This window comes from Symphalangus syndactylus, chromosome 7 (genome assembly GCF_028878055.3).
Source record: "Symphalangus syndactylus isolate Jambi chromosome 7, NHGRI_mSymSyn1-v2.1_pri, whole genome shotgun sequence".
NCBI lineage: Eukaryota > Metazoa > Chordata > Mammalia > Primates > Hylobatidae > Symphalangus > Symphalangus syndactylus.
The window spans coordinates 26,213,457-26,239,375 of NC_072429.2; the positions used below are offsets into that span (position 1 = coordinate 26,213,457).

The window sequence follows — 25,919 nt, forward strand, 5'->3', positions numbered from 1 at the left end:
ATAACTGGGGACACTTCAGAGCTACCTCATTGTCACTGAGCAGTTGGACCAAAAATAAAGACACCTCAAGACCTCTCTTCTTTCAGGTGATGGAGCAAATGATGTAAGCATGATTCAAGCTGCTGATATTGGAATTGGAATATCTGGACAGGAAGGCATGCAGGTATTGTTCTCTGCAACTGTTCTTGTTTCTCCCTTCCTTTCTTTGGTCCTTAGTTGAGATATAAGGAAATCTCCAGAGTGTTGGAGAAACTTCTCCCTGAGAACTTCCACCCACATCCAAAGTTGCAATGCCCTCCATAAACAATGACAGATCATAAGGACATTTGAAATCATTTTGCAAATGTACACTTTCGTAGTGTCAAAATTCAGCTTCAAAGAAGCAAACTAACTTGACTGCTAAATTTTCCCATTTAAACAGACATTTTGTGGGTTTTCAGCCATTAACAATTGTATTTCCACCACCAGTGTAAACACTTGGCGCTGCTTAAATTTGCTTAAATTTGAGGATAGAGAGCATTGACTGGGACGCTGCAGAATAGTTCTCAAATGTTACCCTTTGCATATCTCCTATATGCCAGCAATCTGTAGACCAGGGGTATCCAATCTTTTGGCTTCCCTGGGCCACACTGGAAGAAGAATTGTATTGGGCTACACATAAAACACACTAACAATAGCTGATGAACTTAAAAAAATTGCAAAAAAAGTCTCATAATTTTGGGCCACATTCAAAGCCATCCTGGGCCACATGCAACCTGCAGGTTGGGCAAGCTTGTGTTAGACACTTCACATTTAGGATCTCATTGAATTTTAATAATCATCACACCCTGTAAGGGATTGCTATTCCATTTTTTAGATGGGGAAACTGAGGCACAGGGAATTAGATCAAAATTTATACCAGGATTTATAAACAGGCATGTTCAGTGTTCATGTTTTTAAAAGAGTACTATAAACTGTGTCTTGTTCTGAGTAATCCCAGGGGCAGAAGACCTATTTCAGCTCCAGGTAAAGGAAGAGCTGACACTTAGCTCCACCTGTGAATGGAGCCAATGGCCTGTCTCAGGGGGTGGTGAAAGGTGTTCAGAGGATTGAAAATTGCTTGAATGGAAGCCCCTTCTCTCGGGTTAACCATCACATCCCTAGCACAGTGCCTGACACTGGGTCACAGTCAATGCTTGCTGGATAAACAGATGAAGAGCCAGCCTAGACCACTGATCCCTTCTGATCTGCCCTCCTTGGATTCTAGAGAAGTTTGGATTTCCCAGAAGGGAGGGTGGGGTGTCAGAATCCAAAAAGCTACCCAAGAGTGACCACAACAAGGGGTCTTTAGGACTCTGCTGGCCACAGGCCTAGACCAAAGCAACGCCCTTGAGAGAGTCCCTCTGGGGCACTGGCAGCCATGGGTGGAAGCTGATGTGTCTTCTCTCCCCTCTCAGGCTGTCATGTCCAGCGACTTTGCCATCGCCCGCTTTAAGCATCTCAAGAAGCTGCTGCTCGTGCATGGCCACTGGTGTTACTCGCGCCTGGCCAGGATGGTGGTGTACTACCTCTACAAGAACGTGGTAAGTAGCCTATGGCGTCCTCCCACCCGGGCCTTGGCAGTCCTTGCCACCGGGCCAGATCTCCCCGTAGCAGTGGGCAAAGCACCTCAGCCTAAAGGAAGGAGTCAGGCTGGCATAGTGTTGGATCTTGAAACTGTTCCTTAATAGCTCTGTGACCTTGAGCTAGACTCTTCACTTTCTATTTTTGTGAAGTTATTATGAGAATTGGCAATGCTGTATGAAAAGCACCTGGCACACAGAGGGCAGCATGAATAGCTACAAGTGTAGACTCTGGAGTCAGACACATTGGGTTCAAATCCAGACGCCCATATGTGATAATGTCCCCAAATCTCAGTTTCACCATCTGTAAAATGGGTGGTAATAGTACCTTTCTCATATATTTGCTATGAGGACTAAAAGAGAACTTGTATATAAAGTGATTAGCATATCATAATCATCTATAAAGTTAGCCATTTTTTGTTGTTATTGTTGCTGTCATTACTCTTGGAGTTAAGTCTCATAAATGAGATTTTCTTATTGTAACAAAGAAGGATTTGAAGAGCTAGTCTGACCTGTATCTTAGATTTCCTCTCTATATAGAGCCAGCTCAGTATAAGAGCTATACCCCATGCCTTGGGAGAGTGAAGGTGAAAAGTACCTCACAGAATATAAGGCTGGAGCCCATGGCATCAACTCGGGACTTGCATATCACTTCAGTGCCCCTGGGCTTGCTTTCAGGGATTTCCTGGAGGGCAGGATACTAAATAAAATATCTACTTGGCAAAGATGTTTGAGGTGCAGAGGTTGTCTGGGTAGTCTTACCTGACTCCAACATGCTGTATGACCTTGAAGAAACTGAAGCTCACAGAGATTAATTAATCTTTTCATCAATAATATGAGGAAACTATAATTCTGTGTCAAGAGGCCTCAGTGTCAGAGCTCTGAAAAGCATATAGCCCTATAAAAATACAAACAATAAGTTGTGTCTCCTAAAAACTAGGTTGGCTTCTGTCTTGTTGATGAGGGCCCAAAGCAAACACATACCAACTGAGGTATTAAAACGGTCAGAAGACTCTTGTTTGAAAAGCCCTTTATTAACAATGGGTATAGGAAGAAGTCAGAACATTGCTATACTAATGGAGGGAACAAAAGACAGAGTTTTTCATTATCTAGTTCAAAGGCTTTTAATAAACCCCAAGATCTTCCAAACAGAATGACTCATCTTTGCATAAGTAAAAGGGGAGGATTAAGACCAAGGTGATGGAAGAGAAACATTAGCCAGGTAGTAGCTACAAAATTGCATTTTTTTTCCTCTTGCTCCAGTCTTTCTTTCAGACTCTGACACAGTCACCCTTGCTCAGGAATGACTTTCTGTGCAAAGTTCAATGTGTATGTAGATAAACAGCATGACAAAAAGTAATGTAAATTTAATCAACTTGATGGTAATATTATCTCAGCAAGTCTACGCAAACAAGTCACTCCATCTGACTTGAAACTCAGAGTGAAAGACTGTTTACTTAGAATTCAAAATGCTCCTGTTTAATTTTTTTGGCAGCTCAAGGAATAATTCTTTTGAATAAGCACAGCCTCTTCTCTGCACTAAATTTGTGAAATAGGAAAGAAAACGTTTCCAAGAAGCCACGCTTTCAAAGCTTAAATGATATTTATTTCCAGCCCAATGCCATGCTCAAAATTGCGATACTGATGCCGCATTATCTCCCTGTTGCAATTAGAAGGTGGAGAACTATGACTTCCACATCCGAACCCAATTTCAGAGGGGATTAAAACCTAGCCTGCTCTGAAATTTGAACAATGAATTAATTACTGCACTGTAGCTTCTTGAGAGAAAGAGCAGGCATCCAATCTCAGCAATGCTGCCATGGAGTTCAATGCACTCCCTGCAAGGTACAAAGATTCCAGTTAGGCAGAAGTGAAAAACAACATCTTACCAGGGCTTCAGGAGGAAAGAAGCACCCTGTAACGTTAAAACTCCAGGATGGGTGTTAGCATAGAGCTAAGATTAACTACATTGATTCAAATAACAATTGAATGTCTGCGGTGTGTCGGGAACAGGGCTGAGCAATGGGTATAGAGCAGGAATCAAGCCAATCATGGCCCGTGTGAGGCTGTCTACATTAGGTCTCAGGAAGCTTTTTCTTCAAAGAGCTGGATAATAAATATTTTCAGCTTTGCAGGCTGTATATGTCTAGAAAAGTGTAATCGTATAAGCCAAAGATAGGACTGAGAAAGTTTAGAGGTAGTTAGAACTGTGAAAATTCAGATGCTGATTGTACCACTCTCTAGCTCTGAATTTGGGCAGGGGGCAACAGTATGTCAGAACCTGGGATTCTTCATCTGTAGAGTGGGCCTAATAATGTTAATATTATTGTTAATATCGACATGTGATATATCAGTACAATAACATAGTACTACTATTAGCAATACTAACCTTGCAAGGTTGTTAGGACAATCTATAGTGTGTATTGCACATCCAATGAAGTACTATATGCTAATATACTGATGTATATCTCACTCCTGGCACACATAGAAGGTCAAATTTTATAACTGATGTTACTACTAGTGGCAATATGTTTGTTAAAATAGAGAGCCCCTCCAAAATAACATTGACCCAGCAGTCCAGAAATAGGAGTTACAGCTTGAACACAAACCTGCTGAATGATTTCTTGCAAGACCTTCACATCTCTGTGCCTCAGCCCCACATAACTGAGAAGTTCTAGTTCTAACTCCAGGACGAGCTGCTTATATGTATAACCTTGGTCAAATCACCAAACCATATCGCAATATGGTAGACAATAACAGTGACCCAGCCCACCCACAAGAGAGGAGATCTTGAGTGAGAAAGAGCTTTAGAAAAAAAAAGAACAACATTTAGGCAGATTTTCTCATTCACCCTTCTGAGCTGCATGACCATTAGGAAAGTATAGTGAAGTCAACCTTCTCACGAGGTCACCGTCCTACCAGGTGTCCTGCTCATGGTTCAATCTTTCTATTACCCCTTTATCAGTGACATCCCTTTCTATTACCACTCCACTGCCATTCATATTTCACATGCCATTGGTCTAAGTACTACTATTCCCAGCTGACAGATGATAAAATGATGTTCAGAAAGGTTAAGTCGTTTGTCCAAGGTCACACAGCTAGTAAGTGACAGAACTGGGGATTCAAAACCAGGCCTGTCTGCCTCCAAAATCTGTACTTTTAACCATCATAGTACAGTAATTCCTCACTTAATGTCATCAGTAGGTTCCTAGAAACTGTGATGTTGAATTAAGCAATGTTATTCCGGGGCTTGCCATACGTTATTTTGCTTTAAGTTGCAGTTTCTAAGAACCTATTGGCAATGTTAAGTGAAGACTTACTGTCCACTCCCCTTAAACAAGTTGGTGGAATTTCCTTCAGGTCCTGAAGAATGTTAGTAGCAATAGTAGTAGTAGTAACAGCGGTAGCTACTGCTCCGAGGATTAGAATTATCTCTCATCCTTACCTAACCCTGTGTATTATAAATGAGGAAACTGCCACTCCAGCAGGTCCCAAGCAGGAGCTGGTGACTGGCTGCACATGGAGTCCCACTCACAAGGCCATGCTCTTTGCCTGCAGTGCTATGTCAACCTGCTCTTCTGGTATCAGTTCTTCTGTGGTTTCTCCAGCTCCACCATGATTGATTACTGGCAGATGATATTCTTCAATCTCTTCTTTACCTCCTTGCCTCCTCTCGTCTTTGGAGTCCTTGACAAAGACATCTCTGCAGAAACACTCCTGGCATTGCCTGAGCTATACAAGAGTGGCCAGAACTCTGAGGTAAGGGGATCAGGCAGCCAAAGGGTGGTGACTTCAGCTTCTTACTGACCTCTACCCTCCTTCTCTGGAGGCATCAGAGAAAGAGCTGTATGCTGGGGTCAGGAGCCTGCACTCTGACCACTGTTCCATCATTTACTTTGAGTAACTCCTCTCTCCTTTCCTGACCTGTTTTCCATTTGCTATTGAGGGTGTTGGGCCAGACTAGTGGGTATTTTTAATTATTTCTTAATTATATCACACATTAATATGGGACTGCCCTAGTCGAAGGGGAAGAGGCATGCAGAAGGATTCTATACCTTTCAGCGGGCCCCTCCAAGCTCTGAGATGCATCTATAGAATCCCCAAAGTGCAGTTTGAGAACCCTTGGGATTTATAGCTACTTTGCTTTTCACTGGGTAAGTATACAATGGTTCTATTTCATATTAGGGAAGGCAAAACTTAGAACTCAAAATTACATGTGCTTTAGAACTTGCTGGTATCAAATAGACTAAGGCAGGCCTGAGAAGCCATCAGGTGGCATCCTAGGAGGCCCAGAGAGGCCACACTGCAGCCCTGAACGATTTGGAGAAATCAGACAGCATGCACTCCCAGCACCAGCAAGAAGCTGGATCAAGGGACCCTGGATGCCTCGAAGAGGGAGCTCTGGGAAGAGGGACTTTGCAGCGCCAGAGAGTATCTTGCACCTGGAGGAAAGAAGGGCAAAGCCAGCTGTGGTGTTTGAGATCTGGCAATTATTTATAGACTAACAGCAAGCCCAGTTGTAACCCAAAGACAAGAGGAGAGAGCAACACAGAAGCCCAAGCAGTCCACATGAAGGGGGCTTGGTAGGAGCGTGTGTTCATCTTGGGCTTTTCTAAGTTTACCCTTCCCATCAACATGCTGACTGCATAGCAAATTCCTTGAGTGTCTAAAAGAAGTTAATAAAGCAAGACCCCAAAACTGTAAAGGTTTCACTTTTCCCGGGGAAGGCACAAAGATTGATGCCTGAGAAGCCTTGTTTCTGGAGCCGTTGAACTTCAGAAACTTGGGAACCTGTGATTTGGGCTATGATTGAGATCTCTCAGATGCCACTCAGAAACTTTAGAATCTTTACACTTGCCAAGTTTGTAGCAACACTAGCAAAAGAACTAATGAGTGATAACAATGAATAACTGAGTACTTGGCTAGGCACTAAGGCCTGAGTACTTACTAGGTACTAAGGCACGATTGCATTTAGTCCTCTTGAACCCCAAGGAGATAGGCTGTGTTATTTTTGCCCACATTTCATGGAAGAAGAAATTAGTTCTCCGCACAGTTTAGTAATTTTCACAAGGTCACACAGTTAGTTGAACTGAAGTCTGTCACCCCCAAGTCTACGCTCCTAATTACTCCATTCTACTACCACAAATACAAGAGGCACTGTAAGCATCTGGTTGTCTGTCACAGTCACATGCAAGAAAGTTACTTGCAAAGAATAGAGGCTTGCTATAAGGGTGATAATTATTGGTGTGTTCTCTCCTGGCAGTGCTATAACCTGTCGACTTTCTGGATTTCTATGGTGGATGCATTCTACCAGAGCCTCATCTGTTTCTTTATCCCTTACCTGGTAAGTCATATAGTCCCATTCTAACCACATAAATTGCAGAGAAGAACTGGTCCTTTTTATGTAAAGTTCCAGACTAGTAGTGTCCTTCTGAACACTTTAGAGCAGAGGCTCAAACAGGTAGCCTGCAGGTTACATCCAACCAAGGTGTTTGAAAAGTCAAACACTACCCAAACATTTTGATTTCTGCAGGCTCTTGAAAAACTGAAAGCTATATTTATACTGGGTCATTTTTTCCCTCATAGCAAAAATCTGGACTTGACTTTGCAGCCGGGCTCACCTTGTGAGCATGTTCTCCAATTTGCCTTAGTCTCTACCACTCGCCTTTTGTCTTACACCCGGCTATCTTTACTCATTAACTGTTTCCTGCTTGAACACTGAAGGTATTTGAATTTACTACCCTTGATTTTTATATATACCTGTGCTTTGAAGGTCAAGGAAGCTAGCCTTCAGAGGCAGCAAGTTCCGATAATGAGATACTACATTATCTGAAAAAAGTAGCAAGAATGCAGATAGCAAGGGATACCAGCCCAATCTCAGTTTGATTCCTCAGTTTAAATAGTGAGAATTTAGGTAGCAAACAATATATGTCTTCTTCCTGGACACAGGGTACAGAATGGGAAGCAATTGCCACCAGGTAAACACTGTTGCTTATCCAACCTCTGAGCTCATATTCTTTCATAACTAGCAAGATGATGGGGGTTAGGGGAGGCAGGGATCTTGTGCTTTGCTTGAATTTCCTGGCTTACAATACCCTCCCTGGCCAGGCCTCTGCTTGGCTTTCCTGCTATATCTTTTGCCCTTGAATATGCTCAACAGAAGTTCTACAAACCATCTGTGTTCACCCTCAGTTCTGACCTTTGCTGGAACTACATTTACCCTCTCTTTCCAAGTGATTAACTCCTCTTATTCTGGTCTCAGCTAATATCTCCTCTCTTCTGTGTTCCCAGGGTACCTTGTACTTGCCTCTATTATAGCACTTACTTCCTTAAATTGTACCACATCCGCCCTGCCTAATAGACTAAACTCATTGTAGGCAAACACAGAAGTATCCTCAGCTGTTAGCATAGTGTCTGATGGGCTCTCAATGAATTCTTTCTTCATTCATTCCACAATGGTTTCACAATCCCCATCTTGGCTTACTCCTGCAAACACCATTTCTGAATGAGTCCTATCAATTCCTTTCTTATCTTGACCTGTTCCTCGGATCAGTACCACACGGATGGCAGCTGGGTACCTCCTTCTTCATTGACAACTGCCTTCACTGATGCTTTATAATCACTGTGTCAAAGCCAAAGTTTTAAGTCCACAGACATACCTGACAATGCCTGTCTGTTCCTCCTCTGCAGACCTATAAGGGCTCTGATATAGACGTCTTTACCTTTGGGACACCAATCAACACCATCTCCCTCACCACAATCCTTTTGCACCAGGCAATGGAAATGAAGACATGGGTAAGTGTCCCAGAGCCCCTTTGGCTTCAAAATTGTGCTCCTGTCCATTGACTATACTCAAATTTCTGAATTGTTTCATTCTGTGTTATCAATCCACTCAATAAATACACACTAAGCTCCTACCTATCTCCTACCTGTACAGAGATGAAAGGGGTGAAAAAGATAAAATTCTGGCGTCAACTTGCTTTTCATCTAGCCAGGATGTTAAAACTAACATATATAAAACAATGAGATAATTAGTTGCAAAAATAGATAATTGATAAAAAGTTCAGGGGTATGGCCAGGCATAGTGGCTTATGCCTGTAATCCCAGCACTTTGGGAGGCCGAGGTGGACAGATCACCTGAGGTCAGAAATTTGAGACCAGCCTGGCCAACATGGTGAAATCCTATCTCTACTAAAAATAAAAAAATTAGCTGGGTGTGGTAGCAGGTGCCTGTGGTCACAGCTACTCGGGAGGCTGAGGCAGGAAAATTGCTTGAACGTGGGAGGCGGAGGTTGCAGTGAGCCAAGATCATGCCACCACACTCCAGCCTGGGTGACAGAGTGAGACTCCATCTCAAAAAAACAAAACAAGTTCAAGGAAAACATTGACCATACATACCTGAGGCTGTGTTAGGGAGGAATTCTCCCCATTTAATTTTAGGGTGAATGATTAGAAACGTGCCTCCAGGTAACCATATCTCAAGCATATCCAAATATCACATTTTGATATCTAAGAAGGCAATGTCACCTTTCTGATTAGATTCCTCTTGTCAGTAATAACTATAAAAACTAATAGCTTACAATTCTACACCAAGTGTCTCTCTACATGATTAGCATGTATTATTTAACCTCTAGAGCCCTTTGTGTTAGGTGTTTTTATATTCCCATTTTACAGATTTAGAAATATGGTAGATGCAATAAGGTTTAACTTGCCCCCAAGCAGTGCAAGACAGAAGCAAGTTTTGAACCCTGGCAGTTTAATGTGAGCCTTTAACATCCATGCTAATAGTGTAAGTAGGTAAGATTGAATGGTACACGGGGAACACTTTACAGAAAGATTTGTCCTTAGCCAAGCTCAAATGGCTTTCTGGAAGTACAAGCGTTAAAACTTTGGAAAATAGCCCCAAGTAGGCTCAGCATGTTCCTACATTCTGCAATGGAACTGTCCACCCCAACCTCCCACCACCACCATCACGAGCTAAAGCAGGCCATAACCAGCTGGGCAGTGGCTGATAAGAGCCACTCAAAGGTAGTTTTGGATCATGGAGTTCTCATTTTGAAAACCCCCTTCTCCTATTCAACATAGTATTGAAGTTCTGGCCAGGGCAATCGAGCATGAGAAAGAAATAAAGGGTATTCAAATAGAGAGAAGTAAAATTGTCTGTTTACAGATGACATGATTGTATATTTAGAAAACCCCATTTTCGGGGCAGGCGCGGTGGCTCATGTCTGTAATCCCAGCACTTTGGGAGGCCGAGGTGGGCAGATCACAAGGTCAGGAGTTCAAGACCAGCCTGGCCAACATGGTGAAACCCCATCTCTACTAAAAATACAAAAATTAGCTGGGCATGATGGCATGTGCCCGTAATCCCAGCTACTCAGGAGCTCGGGAGGCTGAAGCAGGAGAATTGCTTAAACTGGGACCTGAGAGACAGAGGTTGCAGTGAGCCAAGATTGTGCCACTACACTCCAGCCTGGGCTATGGAGCAAGACTCCGTCTCAAAAGAAAAAAAAAAAAAAAAAAGCTATCTCAGCCCAAAAACTCCTTAAGCTGATGAGCAACTTCAGCAAAGTCTTAGGATAGAAAATCAATGTACAAAAATCATAAGCATTCCTATACACCAACAATAGACAAACAGAGCACCAAATCATGAATTAACTTCCAATCACAATTGCTACAAAGAGAATAAAATACCTAGGAATACAGCTAACAGTAGAAGTGAAGGACCTCTTCAAGGAGAACTACAAACCACTGGTCAAGGAAATAAAAGAGGACACAGACAAATGGAAAAACATTCCATGCTCATGGATAGGAAGAATCAATATTGTGAAAATGGCCATACTGCCCAAAGTAATTTATAGATTCAGTGCTATTCCCAAACTACCATCAACATTATTCACAGAATTAGAAAAATCTACTTTAAATTTCATATGAAACCAAAAAGGAGCTCATATACCCAAGACAATCCTAAGTAAACAGAACAAAACTGGAGGCACCATGCTACCTGACTTCAAACTACTACAAGGCTGCAATAACCAAAACAGACATATACACCAATGGAACAGAGCAGAGACCTCAAATAACACCACACATCTACAACCATCTGATCTTCAACAAACCAGACAAACACTAGCAATGGGGAAAAGATTCCCTATTTAATAAATGGTACTGGGAAAACTGGTTATCCATATGCAGAACACAAACTGGACCCCTTCCTTACACCTTATACAAAAATTAACTCAAGATGGATTAAAGACTTAAACATAAAACCCAAAACCATAAAAGCCCTAGAAGAAAACCTAGGCAATACCATTCAAGACATAGGCATAGGCAAAGATTTCATGACAAAAACACCAAAAGCAATTGCAACAAAAATGAAAATTGACTAAAGAGCTTCTGCGCATCAAAAGAAACTATCATCAGAGTGAAAAGGCAATCTACAGAATGGGAGAAAATTTTTGCAATCTAACCATCTGACAAAGGGCTAATATCTAGAATCTACAAGGAACTTCCACAAATTTACAAGAAAAAACCCCATCAAAAAGTGGGCAAAGGATATGAACACATACTTCTCAAAAGATGACATTTATGTGGCCAAAAAACATGAAAAAAAGCTCAACATCCCTGATCATTAGAGAAATGCAAATCAAAATCATAATGAGATACCATCTTACACCAGTCAGAATGGCTATTATTAAAAAGTCAAGAAACAGTACATGGTGAGGCAGTGGAGAAATAAGAACGCTTTTACACTGTTGGTGGGAATGTAAATTAGTTCAACCATTATGGAAGATAGTGTGGTGATTCCTCAAGGATCTAGAACCAGAAATACCATTTGACCCAGCAATCCCATTACTGGGGATATACCCAAAGCATTATAAATCATTCTACTATAAAGACACATGCATACAAACGTTTATTGCAGCACTATTTACAATAGCAAAGACATGGAACCAACTCAAATGCCCAGTGACAGATAGGATAAAGAAAATGTGGTACACACACCCACCATAGAATACTATGCAGCCATAAAAAAGAATGAGATCATGTCTTTTGCAGGGACATAGATGAAGCTGGAAGCCATTGTCCTCAGCAAACTAACACAGGAACAGAAAACCAAACACCACATGTTCTCACTGATAATTGGGAGTTCAACAATGAGAACACATGGACACAGGGAGGGGAACAACACACACTGGGGACTGTCAGGAGGTGGGGAACAAGTGGAGGGAGAGCATTAGGACAAATACCTAATGAATGCAGGGCTTAAAACCTAGATGACAGGTTGATAGATACAGCAAACCACCGTGGCACATGTATACCTATGTAACAAACTTGCATGTTCTGTACATGTATCCCGGGACTGAAAGTAAAAGTTTTTAAAAATCCTCTGCTCCAATGTGTGCCAATGACAGAACGAAGTGATAAGACAAAAAAAGGCATAGCCAGGCTTAAGTACAGGACAAATTTCTTCATGGGCCAGAAACACCAGAAGAGGCTGCAATACAATGAGGAAATAAAGAGGAAGAGAAGGCACTGGGAAGGCTCAAACTGCAGACTTTCTGGGAACTGGGACAGGACACAGATCATGGTGTGGGGTAGGGCAGACTGGAACCCCATCTACTGCTGGGTCTAAAATTCTCCTACTCAAGAAAGAAATCTAAAGAAAAGATAACAATGGCAAGCTGTTTGGAGGTATAGTTTTTGGTTTGTTTGTTTGTTTTTGGAGATGAAGTCTCGCTCTGTCATCCAGGCCGGAGTGCAGTGGCACCATCTTGGCTCATTGCACCTCCGCCTCCTGGGTTCAAGAGATTCTTCTGCCTCAGCCTCCTGAGTAGCTGGGACTATGGCACGTGCCACCATGCCCAGCTAATTTTTTGTAATTTTAGTAGAGACAGGGTTTCAACGTGTTAGCCAAGATGGTCTCAATCTCCTGACCTCGTGATCCGCCGGCCTCAGCCTCCCAAGAAAGTATAGTTTTATCAGAAGCTGTTTGATACTAGAAACCACCAAGCTAATGAAACATTTAGAATTCTTGAAAATAAAATATTGTCATTGAAATTAAGACTACAATTTGTAGGATCCGCTCTAGATCAGACACTGGCAAAAAATAAACTGCCAAATTGAAATGTAGTTTTGGGAGCTTATCCAGAATGATACACAAATATGAAAAATAATTAAGAGGAAATGGTGACTAGAACAAATGGCTTCAGCCTCTAAATAGGAATCTCAGGAGGAAAAAAGAATGATGGAGAAGCAATATTTGAAGAAATTGTCATTGAGAATGAGAATTTATCAAAACTCTGGATGTATTGCCTGGATATATCATAATTAAATTGTATAATATAAAAGATACAGAGGCAGCCCTTAAGTCTGCCAGAGACTATAGACAGATTACTTGAAAAGCAACAGCTACGCTGGTGACCAAACAATAAAAGCCAGGAGACAATGCAGTAATTATCTTCAAAAAAACCTGAAGGAGAAAATAAAACTAGAAAAGCTACACTATTAAGAGTAAGGCAAAATAAGTCCTATTTTCAAATAAACTCTATAAGGTTAACTACCCATAGGCCCTCCCAAAAAAAGGAACATACTTCTGCAAGAACATAAACAAAAGCTAAAACTATAAGATACAACATAAAGAAGGGCTATTCAATAGGTAGGTAATTTATGCTAAAGCCTTCATAGTGGATAGAAGAATAAAAATACACATTTAACTATACATTTTTCCATAAGAGTTCACTTTTTTTAGTATCTTAAGATTAATCACTAAAAGGGAAAGAGAAAAAAATCTAGAAAACTGTCAATTCTGCAGATGTAGGAAAGATGAAAAAATGAGAGCAGGGGTGGCTGGTGAGATGGCCAAATAGGAGGAACAGCTCCAGCCTACAGTTCCCAGCAAGATCAACACAGAAGGTGGGTGATTTCCACATTTCCAACTGAGGTACCCAGCTCATCTCACTGGGAGTGCTTAGACAGTGGTTGCAGCCCACGGAGAGCAAGCCAAAGTAGAGTGGGGCATTGCCTCACCCGGAAAGCACAAGGGGTTGGGGAACTCCTTGCCCTAGCCAAGGGAAGCCATGAGAAGCCATGAGGAACAGTCCACTCCCGCCCAGATACTACACTTTTCCCATGGTCTTCCCAACCCACAGACCAGGAGATTCTCTCGGGTGCCTACATCACCATGGCCCTGGGTTTCAATCACAAAACTGGGTGGCCGTTTGGGCAGACACCAAGCTAGCTGCAGGAGTGGTTTTGTTTTTTTTTTCATACCCCAGTGGTGCCTGGAATGCCAGAGAGATAGAACTGTTCACTCCCCTGGAAAGGGGGCTGAAGCCAGGGAGCCAAGTGGTCTAGTTCAGCAGATCCCACCCCCAAGGAGCCCAGTAAGCTAAGATCCACTGGCTTGAAATTCTCGCTGCGAGCACAGCAGTCTGAAGTTGACCTGGTACACTCCAGCTTGGTTGGGAGAGGGGTATTCACTATTACTGAGGCTTCAGTAGGCGGTTTTCCCCTCATAGTGTAAACAAAGCCACCAGGAAATTTGAACTGGGCAGAGCCCACTACAGCACCTCAAAGCTTCTGTAGCTAGACTGCCTCTCTAGATTCCTCCTCTCTGGGTGGCGCATCTCTGAAAGAAAGGCAGCAGCTCCAGTCAGAGGCTTATAGATAAAACTCCCCTCTTCCTGGGACAGAGCACCTAGGGGTAGGGGTGGCTGTAGGCACAGCTTCAGCAGACTTAAACGTTCCTGACTGCCAGCTCTGAAGCACAGCGCTCGAGCTCTGCTAAGGGACAAATTGCCTCCTCCAGTGGGTCCCTGACCACTGTGCTTCCTGATTGGGAGACACCTCATACAGGAGAGCTCTGGCTGACATCTGGTAGGTGCCCCTCTGGGATGAAGCTTCCAGAGGAAGGAACAGGCAGCAATCTTTGCTGTTCTGCAGCCTCTGCTGGTGATACCCAGGCAAACAGGGTCTGGAGTGGACCTCCAGCAAACTCCAGCAGACAGGCCTGACTGTTAGAAGGAAACTAACAAACAGAAAGGAATAGCATCAACACCAACAAAAAAAAGTCCACACGGAAACCCCATCTGAAGTTCACTAACATCAAAGACCCAAAGGTAGATAAATCCATGAAGATGAGAAAAAAAAACAGCACAAAAAGGCTGGAAATTCCAAAAATCAGAATGCCATTTCTCCTCCAAAGGATCACAACTCCTCACCAGCAAGGGAATAAAACTGGTTGGAGAATGAGTTTGATGAACTGACAGAAGTAGGCTTCAGAAGGTGGGTAATAACAAACACCTCCAAGCTAAAGGAGCATGTTCTAATGCAATGCAAGGAAGCTAAGAACCTTGAGAAAAGATTAGAGGAATGGCTAACTAAAACAACCAGTTTAGAGAAGAACATAAATGACCTAATGGAGCTGACAAACACAGTATGGGAACTTCGTGAAGCATACACAAGTATCAATAGCTGAATCGATGAAGTGGAAGAAAGGATATCAGAGATTGAAGATAAACTTAATGAAATAAAGCGCGAAGATTAGAGAAAAATGGAAAGGAATGAACAAAGCCTCCAAGAAATATGGGACTATGTGAAAAGACCAAACCTATATTTGATTGGTGTACCTGAAAGTGATGGGGAGAATGGAACCAACTTGGAAAACACTCTTCAGGATGTTATCCAGGAGAACTTCTCCAACCTAGCAAGACAGGCCAAGACACATAATTGTCAGATTCACCAAGGTTGAAATGAAGGAAAAAATATTAAGGGCAGCCAGAGAGAAAGGTTGGGTTACCCACAAAGAGAAGTCCATCGGATTAACAGCAGGTCTCTCTGCAAAACTCCTACAAGCCAGAAGAGAGTGGGGGCCAATATTCAACACTTTTAAAGAATTTTCAATCCAGAATTTCATATCCAGCCAAACTAAGCTTCATAAGCAAAGGAGAAATAAAATCCTTTACAGACAAGCAAATGATGAGAGATTTTGTCACCACCAGGCCTACCTTACAAGAGCTCCTGAAGGAAGCACTAAGTATGGAAAGGAAAAACCAGTAGCAGCTACTGCAAAAACATACCAAATTGTAAAGACCATTGACACTATGAAGAAACTGCATCAATTAGTGGGCAAAATAACCAGTTAACATCACAACAGGATCAAATTCACACATAACAATATTAACCTTAAATGTAAATGGGCTAAATGCTCCAATTAAAAGACACAGACTGGCAAACTGGATAAGGAGTCAAGACCCATTGGTGTGCGGTATTCAGGACACCCATCTCACATGCAAAGACACACATAGGCTCAAAATAAAGGGATGGAGGAATACTTACCAAGCAAATGGAAAGCAAAGCAGGGTTGCAATCCTAGTCTCTGATAAAACAGACTTTAAACCAACAAAGATCAAAAAAGACAAAGAAGGGTATTACATAATTGTAAAGGGATCAATGCAACAAGAAGGGCTAACTATCCTAAATATATATGCACTCAATACAGGGCACCCAGATTCATAAATCAAGTTCTTAGAGACCTGCAAAGAGACTTAGACTCCCACACAATAATAATGGGAGACTTTAATACCCCACTGTTGATAGTAGACAGATCAACAAGACAGAAAATTAACAATATTCAGGACTTGAACTCAGCTCTGCACTAAGCAGACCTAATAGACATCTACAGAACTCTACACCCCAAATCAACACAATATACATTCTTCTCAGCACCACATCACACTTATTCTAAACTTGACCACATAATTGGAAGTAAAACACTCCTCAGCAAATACGAAAGAATGGAAATCATAACAAACAGTCTCTCAGACCACAGCACAATCAAGTTAGAACTCGGCATTAAGAAACTCACTTGAAACTGAACAACTACATGGAAACTGAACAACCTGCTCCTGAATGACCACTGGGTAAATAATGAAATGAAGACAGAAATAAAGAAGTTCTTTGAAACCAATGAGAACAAAGACACAACGTACCAGAATCTCTGGACACAGCTAAAGCAGTGTTTAGAGGGACATTTAAAGCACTAAATGCCCGGAGGAGAAAGTGGGAAAGATCTAAAATCAACACCCTAACATCACAATTAAAAGAACTAGAGAAGCAAAAGCAAACAAATTCAAAGGCTAGCAGAAAACAAGAAATAACTAAGATCAGAGCAGAACTGAAGGAAATAGAGACACAAAAAACTCTTCAAAAAAAAAAAAAAATCAATGAATCCAGGAACTGGTGTTTTGAAAAGATTAACAAAATAGACCACTAGCCAGACTAATAAGAGAAAAATAAAACAGACAATAAAAAATGATAAAGGGGATATCACCACTGATCCCACAGAAATACAAACTACCATCATAGAATACTATAAACACCTCTACACAAATGTACTGGAAAATCAAGAAGAAGTAGATAAATTCCTGGACACATACACTCTTCCAGGACTAAACCAGGAAGCAGTCAAATCCCTGAACAGACCAATAACAAGTTCTGAAATTAAGGCAGTAATTAATAGCCTACCAACCAAAGAAAGCCCAGGACCAGACAGATTCACAGCCGAATTCTACCAGAGGTACAAAGAGGAGCTGATATCATTTCTTCTGAAACTATTCCAAACAATAAAAAAAGAGGGACTCCTCCCTAACTCATTTTATGAGGCCAGCATCATCCTGATACCAAAACCTGGCAAAGACACAACAAAAAAAAATTTCAGGCCAATATCCCTGTTAAACATTGATGCAAAAATCCTGAATAAAATACTGGCAAACCAAATCCAGCAGCACATCAAAAAGCTTATCCAACATAATCAAGTCAGCTTCATCCCTGGGATGCAAGGCTGGTTCAACACACGTAAACAATAAATGTAATCCATCACATAAACAGAACCAATGACAAACGCCACACAATTACCTCAATAGATGCAGAAAAGGCCTTCGATAAAATTCACCTCTTAATGCTAAAAACTCTCAATAAACTAGGTATTGATGGAACATATCTCAAAATAATAAGAGCTACTTATGACAAACCCACAGCCAATATACTGAATGGGCAAAAGCTGGAAACATTCCCTTTGAATACCAACACAAAACAAGATGCTGCCCTCTCTCACCACTCCTATTCAACACAGTATTGGAAGTTCTGGCCAGGGAAATCAGGCAAGAGAAAGTAATAAAGGATATTCAAATAGGAGAAGAGGAAGTCAAATTGTCTCTCTTTGCAGATAACATGATTGTATATCTGGAAAACCCCATTGTCTCAGCCCCAAATCTTAAGCTGATAAGCAACTTCAGCAAAGTCTTGGGATAAAAAATCAATGTGCAAAAATCACAAGCATTCCTATACACCAATAATAGACAAACGGAGAGCCAAATCATGAGTGAACTCTCCCATTCACAATGGCTACAAAAACAATAAAATACCTAGGAATACAGCTAACAAGGGAAGTGAAGGACGTCTTCAAGGAGAACTACAAACCACTGGTCAAAGAAATAACAGACGACACAAACAAATGGAAAAACATTCTGTGCTCATGGATAGGAAGAATCAGTATTGTGAAAATGGCCATACTGCCCAAATTAATTTATAGAATCAATGCTATCCCCATCAAGCTACCACTGACTTTCTCCACAGAACTGGAAAAATCTACTTTAAATTTCATATGGAACCAAAACAGCCCATATAGACATGACAATGCTAAGCAAAAAACACAAAGCTGGAGGCATCATGCTACCTGACTTCAAACTATGCTACAAGGTTACAGTAACCAAAACAGCATGGTACTGGTACAAAACAGATATATAGACCAATGGAACAGAACACAGGCCTCAGAAATCACATCACACATCTACAACCATCTGATCTTTGACAAATCTGACAGAAACAAGTAATGGGGAAAGGATTCCCTATTTAATAAATGGTGTTGGGAAAACTGGCTAGCCATATGCAGAAAACAAACTGGACCCCTTCCTTACACCTTATACAAAAATTCACTCAAGATGGATTAAAGACTTAAACGTTAGACCTAAAACCATAAAAACCCTAGAAGAAAACCTAGGCAATACCATTCAGGACATAGGCATGGGCAAAGACTTTATGACTAAAACACCAAAAGCAATGGCAACAAGAGCCAAAATTGACAATGGGATCTAATTAAAGAACTTCTGCACAGCAAAAGAAACTATTATCAGAATGAACAGGCAACCTACAGAACAGAAAATTTTTGCAATCTATCCATCTGACAAAGGGCTAATATCCACAATCTACAAGGAACTTAAATTTACAAGAAAAAACAATCCCATCAAAAAGTGGGCAAAGGATATGAACAGACACTTCTCAAAAGAAGACATTTATGTGGCCAACAAACATGAAAATAGCTCATCATCACTGGTCATTAGAGAAATGCAAATCAAAACCATAATGAAATACCATCTCACTCCAGTTAGAATGGCAATCATTAAAAAGTCAGGAAATAACAGATGCTGGAGAAGATGTGGAGAAATAGGAACACTTTTACACTGTTGGTGGGACCGTAAACTAGTTGAACCATTGTGGAAGACAGTGTGGTAATTCCTCAAGGATCTAGAACCAGACATACCATTTGACCCAACAATCCCATTACTGGGTATATTCCCAAAGCATTGTAAATCATTCTACTATAAAGACACATGCACACACGTTTATTGCAGCACTGTTCACAATAGCAAAGACTTGGAACCAACCCAAATGCCCACTGATGATAGACTGGATAAAGAAAATGTGACATATATATACCATGGAATAGTATGCAACCATAAAAAAGGATGAGTTCATGTCCTTTGAAGGGACATGGATGAAGCTGGAAACCATCATTCTCAGGAAACTAACACAGGAACAGAAAACCAAAAATACCGCATGTTCTCACTCATAAGTGAGAGTTGAACAATGAGAACACATGGACACAGGTAGGGCAACATCACACACTTGGGCCTGTCAGGTGGTGCTAGGGGAGGGATAGCATTAGGAGAAATACCTAATGTAGATGGGTTGATGGGTGCAGCAAACCACCATGGCACGTGTATGCCTATGTAACAAACCTGCACATTTTGTACATGTAGCCCAGAACTTAAAGTATAATGAAAAAATGCATTTTAATTTAAAAAAAAATGAGAGCAAAAAAAAGATGGCAAACAAAAAATGCAAAATGAGATGTTTAACTAAATTGAAATACATCAGTACTCATAGTAGATGTAAGTAGATTAAATTCTTCTTTTAAAAAAATTACAGATTGGATTTTTTTCATCCAGCAAAAATAAGAAATGGACAAATTCACAATCATAGTTTGAGATTTTCATACAACTCTATAAGAAACTGGTATAGATCAAATAGACAAAAAAATAGAAGGGGTATAGAAACTTAATAAATTACGTTTGATCTAATATATAAAACTTTGCTCAAAACAGATAACATTTTTTCAAACATACACAGACCATTTACCAGAGAGACAATTCTAAATCACAAAGGAATTTGAAAGAAAAAAAAAACATAAAGTTTATGTACTCTGACAAGTTATTTAAATTAGAAACCACCAATAAACAGGTAGCCACATAAAACCTAACAAGCTTAGAAATTTAAAAATGTACTTCTAAACAACTTATGAAATAAAGAGTAAGTCATGATGGAAATTCTAAATACCTCTTGCTGAATGACTATAAAAATACTAGTACTTTTAATGGCAAAATCCACGATTACTTATGTACCAACCTAAGGATTAGAAATCCCCTAGGGCGTGGTGCTCTCCAGCCCCAGAAAATCAATAATGATCTGTCTTAAGTAGGAGCAGTAATTCCTTTCCCTTCAGCAGTGATTGGTCCAGGGTGGGCACATGATCCAGCTCTTAGCCAATGAGAGGTCAAGGGAAACCTGTTTTTTTAATTATTATTATTAATAAGAGTCATGAGGTAAAAGCCTTTTGTCCCACCTTTTCCTTCCTGCTTTTGTCAGTGCCCTGTGACCAAATGATGTGTGGCACTGCAGCCACTGTTTTGGGCAATGAGTTTAAAGACAAAGCCAACTACTGCTAGAGATCCCAGAGCAGAAAGATGAGAAGAGCCTGGATTCTTGGACACACTGAGTCCCTGGCTGCCAACCTTAAGATGTTTTGCTATAAAAGATGATTTTTTTTTTTTTTTTTTTTTGCTTAAGCCGCTTTCAGGCACACTATCCCTTGCAGTTGAAAACATAATGAATGCCATCACATTCCCAATGCCGTATTCCTCAGATCATCTTCAGAGAAGGAAACTAAAGCTAGCAAACCCTTAAAAGTACAGGGATCAGCATTCCAGCTGAGGTGTTTGGACTTTTCCTGGGAGGGAAATGTGTTCAGAAGATCCTCCCATCTCCAATGTGCCAACATTTACCTATGATACTTACCTCTCCTTTGCTTCACATCCTACCATGGCTCCCCATTGCTCTTAGGACAGAGTCCAAACTCCTCACTTATGAGCCTGTAATAGCTGGCTCCTGCTGGCCCCCTGGCATCACCAGTGATGCTTCCTACTTCATACTTAGACCCCAGCCAGACCAAGCTACTTTTAGTTCTCAAATACCCTATCTCGCTTCTAGGCCTCTGCATTTGCTAATTTCTCTCTCATTTCTTCTGGCTCTCTCCTCATCCTTCAGGCCTCATCTCAAATGTTGTCTCCTCCAAGAGGACTTCCTTCGTGTCTAGGCTGGATTCTGTAACCCGTTGGGGCTCCCATTGTGCCTTGTGATTTCTCTTATTAAACACTTATTGAACTGGATTGTGATTGTTTTTATAACTGCTCTGCACTATGCTGCTGCTTCCAGCTCCCTTTCCTAACTTCTCGCCCTGATTACCAAATGTGAGCTTAGGCTCATGGCCAGATTCTTGGCTGTAGACTCAAAAGACAACTGCTTCCCATAGACCCCTCCATCACTTTTTTGCAGTCACGTCTGCAGTTGGATGTGCCTGGTTTCTCAATTTGGTGACTTTTATCCTTTAAGTCCTCTTCTGGGCTTCACTTTCTCACTCCTCTCACAATTATGGGAGGTCTAGTCCCTGTGGTAAATCTCTTATCCTAGACACTCACAGTAACTCTTCTCCCCTGACTGATAACACAATCCAGAGCAGACACCGTCTCCTGGTTTTGGAGATGGAGACATGACCCAGAACCCCATCCAAACAATTCTACCCCACCCCATTCACAGTGATTGGTTTAGGCATGTACATATGACCCAGTCCTGGCCAATGAGAACCTGCCTTAGGATTTTTGTTGGAAAACACGAGCAGTCTTTCTGCTGTGGTTGCTGAGCCAGTTGTTTGGAAGCCTGGAGCAACTGGCAATTTCTTGCCATAATGTAGAAAGGACTACTGGAGAATGAGGCCAACAGAGAGGAAAGCAGGATGAAGAAAGGGAGAGGTGCAGATTCCATGGGACATTGCTGAGTGCCTGCATCCATCTTTGCCTGAAGCTAATCCTACCTCTAGGCTTATTATAGCTCAATTCAGTCATAGTTGGTTTTTTGTACCATCTAGTCAAAAGAGCCTGGCCAATGTGTGAATAACTATCTGTTAAATAAATGAATCTCAAATTGGCTGTGGCTATTTAGGGTTTTTTTTATTTGTTTAATCCATTGTTTTGTTTTTAGAAGAAAAAAAGAATTTAGAGGGTCATTGTTATATGAAAAATGAATCCTAGATAGAATCCTAGGAAGGGATTTTAATCATCATTTAATCCAATGCTTTTTTTAATTACCAATATGGAAATTGAGGCTCAAAGAGGGTATCTAACTTTCCAGGATCACATGGCCAGGTAGAGAATGTATAATCTGAATATGCTCATAAGGAAACATCAGACAAATACAAAATGAGCATTATTATTTCTTTAAACAAAAAGGTGGTAGGTAGGATGAGGATATTCCAGTATTTTTCAAAAATGTCAATGCCATAAAAAACCAAAGGCTATGAAATATTCCAGATTAAAGGAGACTAAGGAGACATGAAAACTAAATGTATTTGACCCTAAACTGGATTCTGTACTGAAGGGAAAAAAGACACACCATTAGGACATTATTGGATTAACAAAATATGAATATAAAAAAATTTTAGCTATGTTAAATTAATTTTAGCAATGTTAAGTTTCATAAAATTTACCAAAATGCAGTCAAGATCACTCAGCAAGCCTGAATAAACCAAATCCTATCCCCAAAAACATCAGACCCAAAGGATTTAAAGTTTGATCAAACTTGTAAAGAACAAGTAATCTCTATTATATCAATTTTTTCATGGAATAAAAAAATAGACAGTTTGTGCTACTGCAACAGAGCACCTGAGACTGGGTAATTTACAAAGAATAGAAATATATTTCTCATAGCTCTAGGGGCTAATAAGTCCAAGACCAAAGCACCAGCAGGTTCACAGTCCAGTGAGCACTGCTCCCTGCTTCAAATGGTGTCCTCTTGCTGCATCTTTGGGAAGGGCACAAAAAAAAAAAAAAAAAGATGAATGCTGTGTCCTCACAAGGCAAAAAGAGATGAAACTAACACTGTGTCCTCACATGGTAGAAGGGCAAAAAAGGCACTAGGATGCTTCCATCATCCTCTTTTATAAGGGCATCTAATTCATTCATGAAGGAAGATCTTTCATAACTTAATCACTTCCAAAAGGCTCATCCTCTTAACACTATCACAGTGGGCATTAGGTTCCAACATATGAGTTTAGAGGGGGCACATACATTTAAACCATAGCAATAAACAATTTGTTTTTCATGGCTATAATAACTGATATCAAAATGGGCATGGGCAGTTCAAGGAAAGAAAATTACAGACCAATCTCACTAACATTAGATGTAGAAAAAAAAAATTTTTTTTGAGATGGAATCTCACTCTTGTCACCTAGGCTGCAGTGCAGTGGCGCAATCTGGGCTCACTGCAACCGCTGCCTCTGAGTTCAAGTGATTCTCCTGCCTCACCCTCCCAATCAGCTGGGATTATAGGCACACACCACCAAGCCCAGCTAATATTTTGTATTTGTAGTAGAGACAGGGTTTCATCATGTTTCCCAGGCTTGTCTTGAACTCCTGACCTCAAATGATCCACCCACCATGGCCTCCCAAAGTGCTGGGATTACAGGCATGAGCCACCGCACCCAGCCAGATGTAGAAAATTCTAAATAAAGTAGTGACAAGTCATTTTGGGAGTGTGTTAAAGATGATAAAGCATAGCCAAGGAACTTCCCTATCCTGTTAGTAGATGATAAACTCTGAAGAGTTATTTGAAAACAGCTAGAGGAATTTAAAGTACTCATATTTTTTGGCACAATTCTAAGTACATACCTCAGAAACACTCTTGCACACATATATATGGAGACACGTACAGGAATGTTACATCGTTCTTAATAGCCAAAAGGGGGGCCTAAATATTCATCGATGAGAAAAATAAGCTGTGGCATGTTCATACCATATAATAGTTAAAATGAATCCACTAGAGCTGTCTTTCAACATAGATAAAGTTTTAAAGCAGTGGCCCCCAACCTTTTTGGCACCAGGGACCAGTTTCACAGAAGACAATTTTTCCATAGAATTGAGGGGTGGAGGTGGTTTGGAATGAAACTGTTCTACCTCAGATCATCAGGCATTTGAGTCTCATAAGGAGCATGCAACCTAGATCCCTCACATCCACGTTCACAATAGAGTTCTTGTGCTCCTATGAGAATCTAATGTCACCACTAATCTGACAGGAGATGGAGCTCAGGCAGTAATGCTCACTCACCAGCCACTCATCTCCTGCTGTGCGGCCCAGTTCCTAATGGGCTGTGGACTGGTACTAGTCCATGGCCCAGGAGCTGGGGACACCCCTTCTTTAAAGTATCAAATCGAGTGAAAAAAGCTGCAGAATTGTCTTTGTCTTCTCAGGCTGTCATAACAAATACCATAGACTGCGTGGCTTAAATAACAGATTTATTTCTCATGGTTCTGGAGGCTAGAAGCCCAAGATCAGTGCAGCAGCTGATTCAGCATCTGGTTCAGGCCCTCTTCCTTCCTGGACAGCTGCCTTCCAGCTATATTATCACTCACATGGCTGAATGAAAGAATGTTCAAATCTCTCATGTCTTTTCTTATAACAGCACTAATCCCATTCATGGGTACTCCCCCTAATCACCTTCAAAAGGTCCCACATCAAAATGCTATCACATTGGAGATTAGGATTTAAATATTATTAACTTGGGAGGAGGACATAAACATTCAGCCCATACTAGAAGGATGCATATATGATAAAGCAGAAAAGCATCCATAAACATGGGTAAACATGTACATGTGTATGAAACGTGTCAGACTGATACACACTGAATTCGTGTTCAAGATTAAAGAGGTCATTTGCAAGAGATATACACTTGCTTTAATTGTATCTGTAAGACTTAATCTTTCCATAAAATCTGAAGTAAATATAAGGTTAAAACTGATGAAGCTGAATGTTGGGTGTATGAGGTTTATTGTCTATAAGCTTGAAATATTTCACAGCAATTTAATTACACTTTTAAAAACTAGTCCAAGATATTTTCCAAAAGGAATTCTCCTCTCTATTACTCTCTTAATCATTAGATTTTTTAAAACCATTCGAAAGATTTAATGCCCTGAAAGATTTTTAATCAGGCCTCAACATTATATTAAATGAGTGGTGAGACTAAAGATTCTGTATTCCGACTGAACACTCAGTCCTCTTTCTCAAAGCACTGAAGCCGTCTGCTTTAAAAAAGGACCTTTTTAACACTATTAACCCACCTAATCTATCTTCAGACTAGGTACCCTCAATAGTTACTGGTGATTTTTGGTGATTTGGGGAAAGGAGTCAGCTACTAAAATAATTATGAAAAATATGCTTCCCTTTAGAAAGTACTTGAAGCAGGAAAAGAATCTATTTCTTCCCTGGGTAGAAATATAACAAGAATTTTAAGAGCTTTGACAGTTTCAGTCCCCATTAAAGCAATTGAAAAAGTTAGCTAATTGCTTTCTTCTTCAGGAAACGGCGCTAGGTTATTTAGATCACATCCCTCACTGAGAACAACAAAAAATACTGGATAACTTTTAAAAAGGAAAAAAAAAAAACTCTTCAAAAGCATGAGCAAGCTGACAAGAAAGCAAAGACCAAACCTCAGGGAAAGGGAGATGCTAGAGAAACAAATTGAGCCAATGCCTTTCTTAAGGGTATTGGCAACTCTCCTAAAAATGAACTTTTGTTTTGGCAGACTTGATTGAGCAAAAGTTTCAGAAATCAATACCTAGGCTCCTAAGTTGGGAGTCTAAGAGACAACAT

At 40.7% G+C, this 25,919-nt stretch overlaps 1 protein-coding gene across 5 annotated transcripts in view; it reads left to right on the forward strand.

Moving 5' to 3' along the window:
- The window catches only part of ATP10B (ATPase phospholipid transporting 10B (putative)), a 243,782-nt gene that overhangs the window by 208,676 nt on the left and 9,187 nt on the right, over nucleotides 1-25,919 (forward strand). For all 5 annotated transcript variants that reach the window (XM_063643127.1, XM_063643129.1, XM_063643126.1 and 2 more), the window contains 5 exons: nucleotides 87-163; nucleotides 1,437-1,562; nucleotides 5,160-5,360; nucleotides 6,865-6,945; nucleotides 8,292-8,396. In XM_063643127.1, the coding sequence (XP_063499197.1) occupies nucleotides 87-163; nucleotides 1,437-1,562; nucleotides 5,160-5,360; nucleotides 6,865-6,945; nucleotides 8,292-8,396 (590 nt within the window). The remainder of the gene's footprint in view (nucleotides 1-86; nucleotides 164-1,436; nucleotides 1,563-5,159; nucleotides 5,361-6,864; nucleotides 6,946-8,291; nucleotides 8,397-25,919) is intronic.